The following is a 15,759-nucleotide window of genomic DNA, read 5'->3' as shown; positions in this document are numbered from 1 at the left end:
CTTGATGAAGTAGCGCGGTTTTTTTTTCCCCCCACACACTTGAAAAGTGAGGGCAGTGTTCATGTTACTTGTAGGCTCTGTCTTAATAATATTTTGGCCTTTAACTTTTTTTTTTCAAGACGGAGTCATGCTCTGTCGCTGAGGCTGGAATGCAGTGGTGCAATCTTGGCTCACTGCAACCTCCAATCTCCGGGTTCAAGTGATTCTCCTGCCTCAGCCTCCCAAGTAGCTAGAATCACAGGTGTGTGCTACCAAACCTGGCTAATTTTTGTGTTTTTAGTAGAAACAGGATTTAACCATGTTGGCCAGGCTGGTCTTAAACTCCTGACCTCAAGTGACCCTTGGCCTCCCAAAGTGCTGGGATTGCAGGCATGAGCTACTATGCCTGGCCTTAGCCCTTAACTCTTAAGCAGATTTCTTTGAAGCAGAATTTGTAGTCAAATATTCTTGGCCAGGCCAGGTGTGATGGTGTGTGCCTGTCTGTACTCTCAGCTACTCAGGAGGCTGAGGTACTAGAATTGCTTGAAACCAGGAAGTGGAGGTTGTAGTGAGCCAAGATCGTGCCACTGCATTCCAGCCTGGACAATTGAGTGAGACTCTCAAAAAAAATAAATGTTCTTGATAAACATTATACATTTTCTAGGAATGGTAATCTTATAATTTTGGGGGTGGGAGATCTTTTGAACAGATTTTTTTTTTTCCATTTTATGAAATGCTTACAGATAAGCCCCATGCTTTGGTGAAAATAACTTTCTAGCCCTTCACTTTTTTTAACTGGAAGAATGATTTTTATTTTTAACATATTCTACAATATACAAACATACTAAGAAAAAAAAATACAAAACCAATGAATGCAAAATGAATCAAAATCAATACAAGAACTTTTATACAAGTAATTTCTAACTAAATCTAAAATCTCCCCCCCCCCAAAAGTAAGACAAAGACAATACTAAAGAGGGAAGATACATCCAGCCTTTCACTTTTTGAAGAAACTTATAAATGACACACCTCTTACTGAATGGAAGTAGAAAAACCTACCACAAATGTATTTTCTGTTCAATAGACCCTACTGAGAATTTAGCATAGGAGGTACAGCTTGTGTGTGTAGAATAGTTTTCACATTAAAATACTCCATTTCCTTTATTCTGCTGCTTGTTCCAGGTGAATTTATAAAATTGGAAAACTGCATGACTGCATTTGTAAATACAAAATTTCTAATTTGTAACCAGCATGTTTGAGCTGTAACCTTGTAAACAATTTTTAAGTGTTGATTTATGCATGTATAAACTTGGTTACGTTGTAGAATTCAAGATTCTGTATGGTCTCTTCAGCAGTACAGTAATCAAGATTGAATCTCTTACCCTAATTGCAAAAACAGTTTCTTTTTTTTTTTTTTTTTTTTTTTTGAGACAGAGTTTCGCTCGTTTCCCAGGCTAGAGTGCAATGGCGCAATCTCGGCTCACCGCAACCTCCACCTCCTGGGTTCAGGCAATTCTGCCTCAGCCTCCTGAGTAGCTGGGACCACAGGCACGCGCCACCATGCCCAGCTAATTTTTGTATTTTTAGTAGAGACAGAGTTTCACCGTGTTGACCAGGATGGTCTCGATCTCTTGACCTCGTGATCCACCCGCCTCGGCCTCCCGAAGTGCTGGGATTACAGGCTTGAGCCACCGCACCCGGCCAATAGTTTCATTTTAATTGGAGTTACCTCTTGAAGGATTATGTTAAAGATTGTTTTTAAAACCTATAGCTAGATAGGAGGCATTTATTACTAGATGGTATTCTTGCATGTATATGTGTAACTTAGTTGTAAAGTTGAAAGCAAATACTTTTAAAATGTCTTCTGAATTCAATATACTTATAATAGGTAAGCTTAAAACTTTGTTTTCTTCCAGATAAAGCTTCACCAAGAAGGTTGCCCAGGAAACGGGCACAGAAGAGATCAGTGGGATCTGATGAGTAAATGTTCCTTTGTGCAACAATTCGGTCTTTACTTAACCTGCCCTAATGTTTTTCGGCCTGATGGGAATTAGTGCAGAGAAGCCATATCACCATAGAAGGCAACTACTACTTATGTGTGGACTGAGCAATCAGAGTCTGTGGCGATAATATTGCTGAAAATGCACTGCATTCATTTTTCTAAAGTAACACATTTGGTTTTTTTTTAAACCATTAAAATCTATGTGTGTGCATGTGTATGTATGTGAGCAGTTGGTCTTACCAGAATCATTGTTGAACTACCTGAATCAAGCCTTTAGAATACTAAATAGAATGCTATTATCTCTTCCTTTTTGACATTTTCTGATTTTTTTTTCTTCCCAAAACTCAGTTAATACTTGCCTGCTATGATTATTGATGTCCTGTCTTGAACAGTTTTAAAGAAAACAATTTATGGAATAGCTCAAATTTGAATTGATGGCACAAATTAGCATTTTGTTGTTGTTGCTGTATTACAATTAGTATTCTAAAGGCAGAAGCAGACGTAGCTGCTTTTTAGCGATAGAATTGTTTTGGTATTTTGCTGCTGTTTACTATAATGCGCACCTTCAGAAACCTTCCCAGTGGATTCAAGGAATTTGGGGATCTCTCTGGCAACAAATTAATGAAACATGAAATTTCTGCTGACTTTAATATATGAAATCCAATCCTACCCCCCCACACCTTTTTTTTAAACAAAAACTAGTACATTTGTGCAAATTGTGTTGCATTGTCCATTGTTGCTCTAGTTCTGACCCAGAGACAGCTCTGGCATGATTTTAGAGCTACTTCCTCAGTTATATGTGGGATTCTTTGTTTTGAGAGAGAATTTTTCTTTCCTTAAGAAGCATCCTTTTTAACAAAAAGTTGCCGTGGTCCACAGACTAAGCAGAAAATCAAGTTATCAGGACAGAGATATTTTTCAGTCACTCCTGATTAGTGAAGAAAGTGAGTTGGGTATTTTTAAAACAGTTAACTAATTCTTAACCTAATTTGGGAGCTTTGCTTGTTGATACAACCTTTTCAGTTAACCTGAAAAATTCCAAAAAATGTTCTTAAGTGCTTAAGACTACAACCAAAATTAAATTGTACTTCATAAAATCCTCTTATAGAGTTACTCTTGCCCTAGATTGTAAATTAAGTTTGGTGTTATTGTCAGACTGGATGGAGGGTGAGGTAAAGAAGTATAACCATTAAGAGGTGCTCCCCATCTTGTTTTTAAGCCATATTCATTCTCCCAATGTATTTTATAAGAAAATGTGAAGTCAAATTTTAGTGGCTCTTTAATTCCTGACCTGCTTTCATCCCCATTTTCAGTATAACCTCCCCTACACTTATGCCCACATAGACAAAAAGCAAAACGAATACACACAGAAAAAATGTCTTTCCAAAACGTTTAAGTATTTAAACATCTGAGCCAAAGCCGATGACAGTAGAATAGAAGATATTGTGTAATTGTTCATCACTTTGCAAATAGGGGCTATGATGTCAAATTGCCTATATTGGCATTGCTGGATTATAAACTCTATATCTGTAATATAAAGTGTGAGTTTTTAATTGGACTGTTAACGATCAGTAGTTTATTTTTTAAAAGCTCTATGAGCTCTAAGTAACTGCATGGTTTTTTGTTTAATGTAATATAGGAGACCCTTCACATTCCCAGGGAATATATTCCAGAACATTTTTGTGAATATCTTAAGTTTGTAAAACTACTAGAGCATGATGCAGTAAGGTGTAATTACAGAATTTACAAAATGAAAATGGTCTCTAGAGAGTTTTATGGAATACCTGGTAATAACATAGGCAGTTGCAAAACCACACTGAGTTACAGCTGCCAGCCCTCCTCATTCCTAAATAACTTGCCTTACATACCAGCCCTCCCACTTCTGAAGTTCAAATTAGTGCCTCGGAAATGTAGAATTTATTATTTGTCATGTTTCATTTTTTTTTTTTTTTTAGCATAGATTGAGAACAGTTGAACTCTTTAAATCCTCAGATGCCAGGGGTCTACTATAGCATCAGTAAGTATTTAGCAGAAATTAACTCCATAATGAATGGAATTCAATTCCACACATGGTTTGTTCAAGCACACTTAAAAAGTAGCCTATTTTTTTAATGTCTTTAAAAAATGTAAATATTTGGATGAAATTTTTCTTGGTTTTGATATATTCATTTGCTACACTAGTTATGTTTTCAGAACTCATCTTTTGAACAACTTGGTTTCGGAATATGTAAAATGACTTTAAGGATCTTGTGTATCAAAGCTGTTGCCCAGATGTGTGAGAATAATGTGTTCATAAAGCATGGATCTTGTGTTGGTTGTATAGCTTCCTCATTTCCTTCATGGTCTTCCATAGCTGGTGACTTTCAGGGCTAATCCTGCCCTCTGAAGCATTGTCCCAGGAGAGGAAAAGGGAAATGGGACGTCAGAAGTAGAAGCCTCAGGGAACGAGTAAAGTCGAAATCACAAGAAAAAGAGGCTTCACTTGATATTAATCAGGTTTTCAATTTTAAGTAACTGCAGAAAACGTGATTTTGATAGGAGGAAAGGGCAAATTTAGACCTTAAAGAAATACTGAAGAGCTACTACCTTAAAGGTACATTTGTAGCACACAGTGTCTTGGCTGTGTTGGGGAGAAGTAAATGGTGGTGATGTAACATTGCAGCCTTTATGACTTAATGACATATTTTTTAGGTACAGTAGATAAATATAATAATAGATAGCATTCATCTTGTAGTACAATGATACCAGTACCCTCGATATGAAGGAAAATTGACTTGGTTTTTGTGCATTTGAATAATAATTTTTAAAAACTTAGTGACACATAGCATCCCTTGCCAAGACTAGACCCTTTTTGTTCCAAAATTAGATGTTAGCTTAAATTTAAAAACATTTTCAGGTATAAATACTTCTACAGTACCTTTTTTTTTTTTTTTTAAGTGCTTTTTTTTCCCATATATAGAACAGTTGGAACACATACTCTTCACTTTTTGGCTGGCATCATTTTATAGCTGTAGAAGTAAAATCAGTGTTTGCCCCAGTTTTCTTAACTAAAACTCTACTTTGAACTCTTACCTCCAACTTAGTAAAGAACAGCTTAACACAGAAACAGGATTCTTATGAATGTAAGTGGAATATTAGGTTTCATTGTTAATTTAATCTGTGTATCTGTAAGATCATCCTTAGAGAATTATTACTATTATTTTTGAGATGGAGTCTCGCTTGTTGTTGCTGAGGCTGGAATGCAGTGGCATGATTTCCGCTCACTGCAACCTCTACATCTCAGGGTCAAGCAATTCTCCTGCCTCAGCCTCCTGAGTAGCTGGGATTACAGGCGAACACACCACGCTCAGCTAGTTTTTTGTATTTTTAGTAAAGATGGGGTTTCACCGTATTGGTCAGGCTGGTCTCGAACTCTGGATTACAGGTGTGAGCCACTGAGCCTGACCCATCAGAGGATATTTGAGGAGGAAGAACAAACAGCACCTTGCATCTGACTTGGAAACATCTAAATAATTTCTTTAGGATGCCTATGAATGTTACTAATTGGTTTTACATGAATTTTGGCTCCTTTTCATTTATATAAAAACCTGGGTTTTCATATTAATTATATCATCTGAAGTTCTAAGGTTTTTCTCTTTTTAGATTTTGAAATGATTTAGGGATATAGCTCTTAGGTTTGGGTACCACTTAGCTGCTTTTTAAGAAAGTGGGAAGGGAAATCATTTTTTAAACATCAGTCATGTGCTGTGTTCCATCAATTTTCTAGTCATGTCATACACCTTTACAACAGCTCACTGAAGGAAGGTGATACTGTTCCCATTTTGTAGATGGAATAGACAAAACCTGAATTTAAGTAGCTTGCTCAAGGTTGCATACTGAATGTGGAAAGTTCAAATAATCTCAGTAATGAATATGACATATATACTTGCTATACTGTATCTATGATAATTCAGTTACCCACAATACCCTTCTAATTTCTGTTAGTGACATGTCTTTAAATGTCTCCTTGATGAACAAAGTCGTGGTCTTTAAAAACATTTTAATAGGTTGATTGGATTTTCAAGCTGTAAAGGATTGAAAGATCTATCTTCATGTTAAAGATGAGAGGAAAATATCTGCTCTTGGGTTATACAACCAGATATTCCAAAAAAAGCCAGGGTAAGGCTGCTTTTTTCCTTTTGTTTTTAAGATGGGTCTCACTCTATTGCCCAGGCTGGAATGCAGTGGCACTCTCTTGGCTCACTGCAGCCTCTGCCTCCTGGGCTCAAGCGATTCTTCCACTTCAGCTTCCCAGGTATTTGGAACCACAGGTGCATACCACATGCCTGGCTAATGTTTTTGTTGTATTTTTTAGTAGGGACGGGGTTTCGCTAAGTTGCCAGGCTGGTCTTGAACTCCTGAGCTCAAGTGATTTGCCCATCTTGGCCTCCCAAAGTGTTGGGCTTACAGGCATAAGCCACAGCACCCAGCCAACAGGGTAAGTCTTCCCTCTGGTCTATTATATTATGGATTTCTTCTCTCTGGTCTGTTACATTATGGATTTTGCCTAATAGGCACAGTGAGGCATGAAAAAGAAAATTCACTATACCTGTAGAAAGGATAATCCTTATTTAAAGTCTCCAAATTACAGTCAAAGACATTTTGACTTTTTTTGTTCCTCTGCTGTCCCTTATGTAGACTTGTGTCAGTACCCACGGCAGCCTGTCTGTCACCTTGTTGACATATCTCCCTCTGTGAGCTCTGTATCTGGCTTGTTTTCCATCCCCAGCTTCTAGTTCACAATTACGTAGAACTCTATTACTGTTTGAAAAAGGAACAAGAAAATGTGGGCCAGTTTCATTTGCTATTCTTCCATGTGAATTAGTATGGTTCATAAGTATTCCTGGTGATGAGCCAGTACGATTGGCAATTCTGTGAGGGTGAACAAAGGGGTGGTATGCTGTGCTAGCATGGGAATTAGACTCTGGGTCTTGACAGTGCCCTGGCCACTAGCCAAAGGCAGCTCATCCTTGGGAGTCTCAGTGCTCTTTTGTGAATTGAGAGATGCTTGAAGTGTCAGCCCTAAATAGTCCGATTCTGTGACCTATAAACCCTTACTTAGTTCAGTGTTACTAAATGTAAATGATTCTTCCCTTAAACATAGTGGAGAAGAAAAGGAAGCGCTCATGTCAGGCTGCCTGGGTTTGAATCCCAGATTCCCCCTTAGTTGGAGGCAAGTTGTATGATGCTTCAGGTTTTGGTGCCTGCCTCCTAAGGTTGTTAGGAGTTACTATGTATAGCTGCTTAGAACATTGCCTGGTTCTCAGTAAGCCGCCTAAGTGACAGCTCTCATTTTCACTGTAAAGCACTATATTGTAATAACATCCCATGAAGCATGGGGCAGGGAAGAGTATGTGGTACCTGACAGACTTTGATGTGGTACAGTAGTAGTTCAATTCTGAATATGTAAGCTAAATAGTGTTCTTTTTTAAATTAAAGGATAAAAGTTTCAAGATGGGCATGTATATGGCTAGCACTGGATTTAATGATGAACCAGAGTAATAAGGCTGGCAAGGGGAGTTTTTGTTTTGTGGTAAATCTCTTATACCTACACATCCAGTACTTTTTTAGAACATGTTTGAAGAGGCTCCATATGTTCCAGCGAAGCTGTTGGTGTTCATGTTAGTTTTGAAAATGATCTCAGAATTTATTTCAGCATCAGACTGAACCACTCAAAGAAAAGCAGGCTATTTCTGAACAATATTTTCAGAAACCATATTGATCTGATCAACCAGCATTTGTAGAAACAGGTGCTTAAGGTCTGAAGGCATTTTAGAAAGGAGAATGAGAAATACCATAATCAAGAGCAGTGTTCAGATTGACTACCACAAGCATCTGCTCTCTGCTTTTCCACATGCATCCTCATTCATCTTCATAGCTGCCCCAGGTAACCTCGTTATCTGTAGTGAAACAGTCTCAAGGAATGCAGAGGAACCCACTCCTTCGGTTTGGTCTCTTGCTGTTTCCAGCTTGGCTGGAATAAGGTATAAGAATCCTTCAGCAGGGAGCACATTCTCAGTAATGCACAGAGTGCACTCACCTGGGTTCTAGTTGCAACACTTAGGATTTGCTTGATATTTTATATTCTCTGAGGCATTGCCTGTATTCTTTTCTGCTGTCACAGTCCAGAGTCAAGCTACATTTACAGAGATTCTGGGCAGAGCATGGTGGCTCACTCCTGTAATCCTAGCACTTTGGGAGGCCATGGCGGGCAGATCACTTCAGATCAGGAGTTCAAGACCAGCCTGGCCAACATGGTGAAACCCCGTCTCTACTAAAACATACCAAAAAATTGCCGGCCATGGTAGCACATGCCTGTAATCCCAGCTACTCGGGAGGCTGAGGCACAAGAATCACTTGAACCCGGGAGGTGGAGGTTGCAGTGAACTGAGATCATGCCACTGCACTCCAGCCTGGGTGACTGAGTGAGACTGTCTCAAAAAGTAAATAGGTAAATAAGTAAAAGCTATTAACAATTAAAAAAAAAATAAGTAAAGACTGGATAATGGCTCTCCTAAAAGGACCCGTTGCCGTCATCCACAGTGGAAGATTCAAAGCAGCTGGTCGTCAGTACACATGAGAACCAGATTTCATCCCTTTCAGTTCTCCAGAGCAGTTTATTAGAGTGAATGCATCTTTAGGCCTTGCATTTGATATGTCATCCAGTTCATAGTCAAGTTGCCTTCTCCTGGCTAAAACATAATGATTACATATTTTTCTCATTTGGTCCTACACTCTGCTGGCCCTCTGGCCCTCCACTGTTGGAATCAGATCTAGAGGCAGGCTGAGCCTGCAGACACACAGTGGCCAAAGAGTCACTCGTAAGTGTTTTATCTCAACTCGTTCATTGAAGTCCACTTGAATAGCATACTTGTGGTTTGTACTGAAGCCCCTGCCTAGAAGTAATCATTTTAGGACCCATAAGCATCTGTGACCCATTCCTCAGCACACAGGCTTTCTGACTGATGGCCCCTGGATCTGGTTCCAAGGGATAACCCTGTCTGGGTGCATCCATGGTCTTTGTACAGTGAGGACTTTGCTATAACACTTGTGGTCTACATGAGGGGCTCAGAGCTGAGTCCAAACCGCTTCATGGCCTCCAGCTCCTGTCCCTTCCAGTCTTGAGAGACTTTTCTCTCCAGATGTAAATCTTTCTTTCCTGCCATTCTCTCTGTCTGGCTGCTTTTCTCTTCTGCTCATCTTCATGGACACCTTCCTGGCTTCCATCTCTGTGTGGTTCTCCTGCCTCACTCGCTGCCTTCCTGTTGTGTTGTTTTTCCCCTTTGTCAAAATGGCTCCTGCATTCTTGGCTTCCCTTTCTTTGCCAGGCTTTCAGGCTTTCCTTCTAATGTGGCTTCTGCCCACAAAAGCCTGCTCTGTCAGGATCTCATGGGTCTCCGCTTGCAAAACCTTCTTCAGTCTCAATTCCCGGTCTCAACTTGTGTGTTTAACCTATTGACCACCACACCCCAGATTCACCTTTGTTTCTTTGACCCTGCTGCTCACTCCTTTTCTGTTGAGGACTCTGTTGACTAACACCAGGCTCACTCCGGCTCACCATCCTGCTCTCAGCACCAGCCTTCTGAGAGCGTGCCGCTTCTCATGGCTTCATCTGTTAACTGTTGATGACTTTAGTCCTGAATTTTAGGCCTAAATCATTTCCTAATGTCCTTCCAACTTCCCGGGATTTATTTTCACTTACAATCTTTATTGTAACGCCAAACCAACAAATCACAGGTGTGTGCTTCTCTCCATCAATCTCCCCAGTCTTTTTGTCATTAGATATGACTTGTTTACCCAACCTGAAATTGCGTAAAGCCCCAAGTATGGTGTTTTGCACTTAAGTATTTAATAAGTGACTTCCAAGTTTAGCTCTGCTGTGAATAAAATGAGATTTCAGTTCTCTTCACTTCAAAATCAAACAACTCAGAACGTTGAAGAAATCTATATTTAGTTGGGGCAAAATACTTCTGGCTTAAAATATTTCTGTTTATATTTTGTAATTAAGTGCAGGAGGTCTTGGGTTTTCTATTTTAATTCTAGTGCTTGCAAACTCACTGTGATTTCTGTCAGTGTATTTTAGTCAGGTTTGTTTCTTAGGAAACTTCTGCATAGTATGAAGTTCTGCCTGATGACTGTCTGAAAATGTTATTTAGCTATCTTTTGGGACTATTTAATGGAAGTGGGGTAATGAATCTGTAAGATTCTTTTGCAGCTTTGAGAAACGTTTCTGTGATTAGACTGTCACAGTTGTTTAGTGTGGCAAAGCCAAGATGGAAATGAGCACTTTCTTGGTTGGTTTTTTTTTTTTTTTTTTTTGCATTTTAGGTTGTGGGGTACATGTGAAGAACATGCAAGATTGTTGCGTAGGTACACACGTGGGAGTGTGATTTGCTGCCTTCCTCCCCATCACCTATATCTGGCTTTTCTCCCCATGCTCTCTCTCCCCAACTCGCTACCCCTCATTGTCCCTTGCCTGTTTCCCCCGACGGACCCCAGTGCATGATGCTCCCCTCCCTGTGTCCATGTGTTCTCATTGTTCAGTACCCACCTATGAGTGATAACATGGCAGTGTTTGATTTTCTGTTCTTGTGTCAGTTTGCTGAGAATGATGGTTTCCATGTTCATCCATGTCCCTACAAAGGACACGAACTCATCGTTTTTGATGGCTGCATAATATTCCATGGTGTGTATGTACCACATTTTCCCTGTCCAGTCTATCATTGATGGGCATTTGGGTCGGTTCCGGGTCTTTGCTATTGTAAACAGTGCGGCAGTGAACATTTGTGTGCATGTGTCCTTAAGTAGAACGATTTGTGATCCTTTGGATATATACCCAGTAATGGGATTGCTGGGTCAAATGGAATTTCTATTTCAAGGTCCTTTAGGAATTGCCACACTGTCTTCCACAATGGTTGAACTAATTTACACTCCCACCAACAGTGTAAAAGTGTTCCTGTTTCTCCACATCCTCTCCAGCGTCTGCTGTCTCCAGATTTTTTAATGATCGCCATTCTAACTGGCATGAGATGGTTTCTCAATGTAGTTTTGATTTGCATTTCTCTAATGACCAGTGATGATGAGCATTTTTTCAAATGTTTGTTGCCCTCATGTATGTCTTCTTTTGTAAAGTGTTCATATCCTTCGCCCACTCTTGCTGGGCTTGGTTTTTTTTTTGTTTGTTTGTTTGTTTTCCTTGTAAATCTGTTGTAGTTCTTTGTAGATTCTGGATATCAGCCCTTTGTCAGATGGGTAAACTGCAAACATTTTTTCCCATTCTCTTGGTTGCCAGTTCACTCTACTGACTGTTTCTTTTGCCGTGCAGAAGCTGTGGAGTTTGATTAGGTCCCATGTGTCTATTTTGGCTTTTGTTGCCAATGCTTTTGGCATTTTGGTCATGAAGTCCTTGCCTACGCCTATGTCCTGAATGGTTTTGCCTAGGTTTTCTTCTAGGGTTTTTATGGTGTTAGGTCTTATGTTTAAGTCTTTAATCCATCTGGAGTTAACTTTAGTGTAAGGTATCGGGAAGGGGTCCAGTTTCTGCTTTCTGCACATGGCTAGCAGTTTTCCCAACACCATTTATTAAACAGGTACTCCTTTCCCCATTGCTTGTTTTTGTCAAAAATCGGATGGTTGTAGATGTGTTGTGTTGCCTCCGAGGTCTCTGTTCTGTTCCATTGGTCTATATCTCTGTTTTGGTACCAGTACCATGCTCTTTTGATTACTGTAGCCTTGTAGTATAGTTTGAAGTCTGGTAGTGTGATGCCTGCTGCTTTGTTCTTTTTGCTTAGACTTGACTTGGCTATGTGGGCTCTCTTTTGGTTCCATATGAAGTTTAAGGTGGTTTTTTTCCAGTTCTGTGAAGAAGGTCATTGGTAGCTTGATGGGGATGGCGCTGAATCTGTAAATTACTTTGGGCAGTATGGCCATTTTCACAATGTTAATTCTTCCTAACCATGAACATCAAATGTTTCTCTATCTGTGTCCTCTCTTATTTCATTGAGCAGCGACTTGTAGTTCTCCTTGAAGAGGTCCTTTACGTTCCTTGTTAGTTGTATTCCTAGGTATTTTATTCTCTTTGTAGCAACTGTGAATGGCAGTTCGTTCTTGATTTGGCTCTCTTTAAGTTTGTTATTGGTGTATAGGAAAGCTTGTGATTTTTGCACATTGATTTTGTATCCTGAGACTTTGCTGAAGTTGCTTATCAGTTTCAGATTTTGGGCTGAGACGATGGGTCTTCTAGATATACAATCATGTCATCTGCAAATAGAGACAATTTGACTTTCTCCTTTCCTATTTGAATACCCTTTATTTCTTTTTCTTGCCCGATTGCTCTGGCTAGAACTTCCAATACTATATTGAATAGGAGTGGTGAGAGAGGGCATCCTTGTCTAGTGCCAGAATTCAAAGGGAATGCTTCTAGTTTTTGCCCATTAAGTATGATATTGGCTGTTGGCTTGTTGTAAATAGCTTTTATTATTTTGAGATACGTTCCATCAATACCTAGTTTATTGAGGGTTTTTAGCATAAAGGGCTGTTGAATTTTGTCAAAGGCCTTCTCTGCATCAATTGAGATAATCATGTGGTTTTTGTCTTTGGTTCTGTTTATGTGGTTAATTGCGTTTATAGACTTGGCGTTGGTTGAACCAGCCTTGCATCCCTGGGATGAAGCCTACTTGATCATGGTGGATAAGCTTTTCAATGTGCTGTTGTAATCAGTTTGCCAGTATTTTATTGAAGATTTTTGCATCTATGTTCATCATGGATATTGGTCTGAAGTTTTCTTTTCTTGTTGATTCTCTGCCGGGTTTTGGTATCAGGATGATGTTTGTCTCATAAAATGATTTGGGAAGGATTCCCTCTTTTGGGGTTGTTTGGAATAGTTTCAGAAGGAATGGTACCAGCTCCTCTTCATATGTCTGGTAGAATTTGGCTGTGAACCCATCTGGACCTGGGCTTTTTTTGGGGTGGTAGGCTTTTAATTGCTGCCTCAACTTCAGACCTTGTTATTGGTCTATTCAGGGTTTCAACTTCTTCCTGGTTTAGGCTTGGGAGGATGCAAGTGTCCAGGAATTTATCCATTTCTTCCAGGTTTACTAGTTTATGTGCATAGAGTTGTTTGTAATAATCTCTGATGGTTTGTATTCCTGAGGAATCTGCGGTGATATCCCCTTTATCGTTTTTTATTGCATCTATTTGATTATTCTCTCTTTTCTTTTTTATTAATCTGGCTAGTGGTCTGTTTTGTTGATCTTTTTGAAAAACCAGCTTCTGGATTTACTGATTTTTTGAAGGGTTTTTTGTGTCTCTATTTCCTTCAGTTCTGCTCTGATCTTAGTTATTTCTTGTCGTCTTCTAGATTTTGAGTTTTTTTGATCTTGCTCCGCTGGCTCTTTCAATTTTGACGATAGGGTGTCAACTTTAGATCTTTCCTTGCTTCTCATGTGGGCATTTATTGCTATATATTTTCCTGTAGACACTGCTTTAAATGTGTCCCAGAGATTTTGGTATGTTGTGTCTTTGTTCTCGCTGATTTCAAAGAACATCTTTATTTCTACCTTCATTTCATTGTTTATCCAGTCAACATTCAAGAGCCAGTTGTTCAGTTTCCATGAGGCTGTGCGGTTCTGAGTTAGTTTCTGAATTCTGAGTTCTAACTTCATCGCACTGTGGTCTGAGAGACTGTTTGTTATGATTTCCATTCTTTTGCATTTGCTGAGGAGTTATTTACTGCCAATTATGTGGTCAGTTTTAGAGTAGGTGTGATGTAGTGCTGAGAAGAATGTATATTCTATGGATTTGGGGTGGAGAACCAGAGTTCTGTAAATGTCTATTAGGTTTGCTTGGGCCAGGTCTGAGTCCAAGTCCTGGATATCCTTGTTACTTTTCTGTCTTGTTGATCTGTTTAATATTGACAGTGGGGTGTTAAAGTCTCCCACTATTATTGTGGGAGTCTAAGTCTCTCTGTAAGTCATTAAGAACTTGCCTTATATATCTTGGGTGCTCCTGTATTGGGTGCGTATATATTTAGGATGGTTAGCTCTTCTTGTTGCATTGATCCTTTTACCATTATGTAATGTCCTTCTTTGTCTCTTTTGATCTTTGTTGGTTTAAAGTCTATTTTATCAGAGATGAGAATTGCAACTCCTGATTTTTTTTTGCTCTGCATTTGCTTGGTAAATCTTCCTCCATCCCTTTATTTTGAGCCTTTGTGTATCCTTGCATGTGTGATGGTTTTCCTGGATACAGCACATAGATGGGTTTTGGCTTTTTTTTTTCTTTTTTTTTTCTTTTTGGGTTTTGGCTTTTTATCTAATTTGCCAGTCTCTGTCTTTTGATTGGGACATTTAGCCCATTTACATTTAGGGTTAATATTGTCATGTGTGAATTTGATCCTGCCATTTTGATGCTAGCTGGCTGTTTTGCCTGTTAGTTGATGCAGCTTCTTCATTGTGTTGATGCTTTTTACCATTTGGTATGTTTTTGGAGTGGCTGGTACTGGTTGTTCCTTTCTATGTTTAGTGCCTCTTTCAGGAGCTCTTGTAAAGCAGGCCTGGTGGTGATGAAATCTCTGAGTACTTGCTTGTTCGTAAAGGATTTTATTTTTCCTTCACTTATGAAGCTTAGTTTGGCTGGATAGGAGATTCTGGGTTGAAAGTTCTTTTCTTTAAGGATGTTGAATATTAGCCCCCACTCTCTTCTGGCTTGTAGGGTTTCTGCTGAGAGATCCACAGTGAGTCTGATGGGCTTCCCTTTGTGGGTAACCCAACCTTTCTCTCTGGCTGCTCTTAGCGTTTTCTCCTTTATTTCAACCCTGGTAAATCTGACCATTATGTGCCTTGGGGTTGCTCTTCTTGAGGAATATCTTTGTGGTGGTCTCTGTATTTCCAGGACTTGAATATTGGCCTGCCTTGCTAGGTTGGGGAAGTTTTCCTGGATAATATCCTGAAGAGTATTTTCCAGCTTGGATTCATTTTCTCCGTCACATTCCAGGTACACCTATCAAGCGTAGATTAGGTCTTTTCACATAGTCCCATATTTCTTGGAGACTTTGTTCATTCCTTTTTACCCTTTTTTCTCTATTCTTGCCTTCTCGTTTTATTTCATAGAGTTGATGTTCAGCCTCTGATATCCTTTCTTCTGCTTGGTCAATTCGGCTGTTGAAACTTGTGTATGCTTCATGAAGTTCTCATGTTGTGTTTTTCAGCTCCATCAGATCACTTATACTCCTCTCTGAGGTGTTTATTCTTGTTGGCATTTCATCAAATCTTTTTTCAAGGTTCTTAGTTTCTATGCATTGGGTTAGAACATGGTCTTTTAGCTCACAGATTTCTTATTACCCACCTTCTGAAGCCTGTTTCTGTCAGTCCATCACACTCATTCTCCATTCAGCCTTGTTCACTTGCTGGTGAGGAGTTGTGGTCCCTTGTAGGAGGACAGGTGTTCTGGTTTCGAGTGTTTTCATCCTTTTTACGCTGGTTTCTTCCCATCTTTGTGGATTTATCCACCTGTTGTCTTTGTAGTTGTTGACTTTGAGATGGGGTCTCTGAGTGGACATCCAGTTTGTTGATGATGAAGTTATTTCTTTCTCTTTCTTAGTTTTCCTTCTAACAGTCAGGCCCCTCTGCTATAGGACTGCTGAGGTCCCCTCCAGACCCTGCTTGCCTGGTGATCACCTGCAGCGGCTGCAGAACAGTAAGGGTTGCTGCCAGTTTCTTCTTCTGCTATCTTTGTCCCAG

The 15,759-nt window shown here is 39.6% G+C and overlaps 1 protein-coding gene across 4 annotated transcripts in view; it reads left to right on the top strand.

The window, feature by feature from the left end:
* Positions 1-15,759, top strand: part of SSR1 (signal sequence receptor subunit 1) — a 54,568-nt gene that overhangs the window by 26,665 nt on the left and 12,144 nt on the right. For 2 of the 4 annotated variants that reach the window (XM_074398420.1, XM_010338068.3), the window contains one exon: positions 1,896-1,959. In XM_074398420.1, coding sequence (XP_074254521.1) covers positions 1,896-1,959 — 64 coding nt within the window. Of the gene's footprint in view, positions 1-1,895; positions 4,292-15,759 lie in introns of those variants that run through there. The other 2 variants (XM_074398419.1, XM_003927371.4) reach the window with 1 other exon arrangement.

The sequence above is a fragment of the Saimiri boliviensis genome, chromosome 4 (genome assembly GCF_048565385.1).
Source record: "Saimiri boliviensis isolate mSaiBol1 chromosome 4, mSaiBol1.pri, whole genome shotgun sequence".
In the NCBI taxonomy this organism is placed as follows: Eukaryota; Metazoa; Chordata; class Mammalia; order Primates; family Cebidae; genus Saimiri; species Saimiri boliviensis.
The sequence above is the reverse complement of the archived record's forward strand: the minus strand, read 5'-3'. Positions and strand labels throughout refer to the sequence as shown.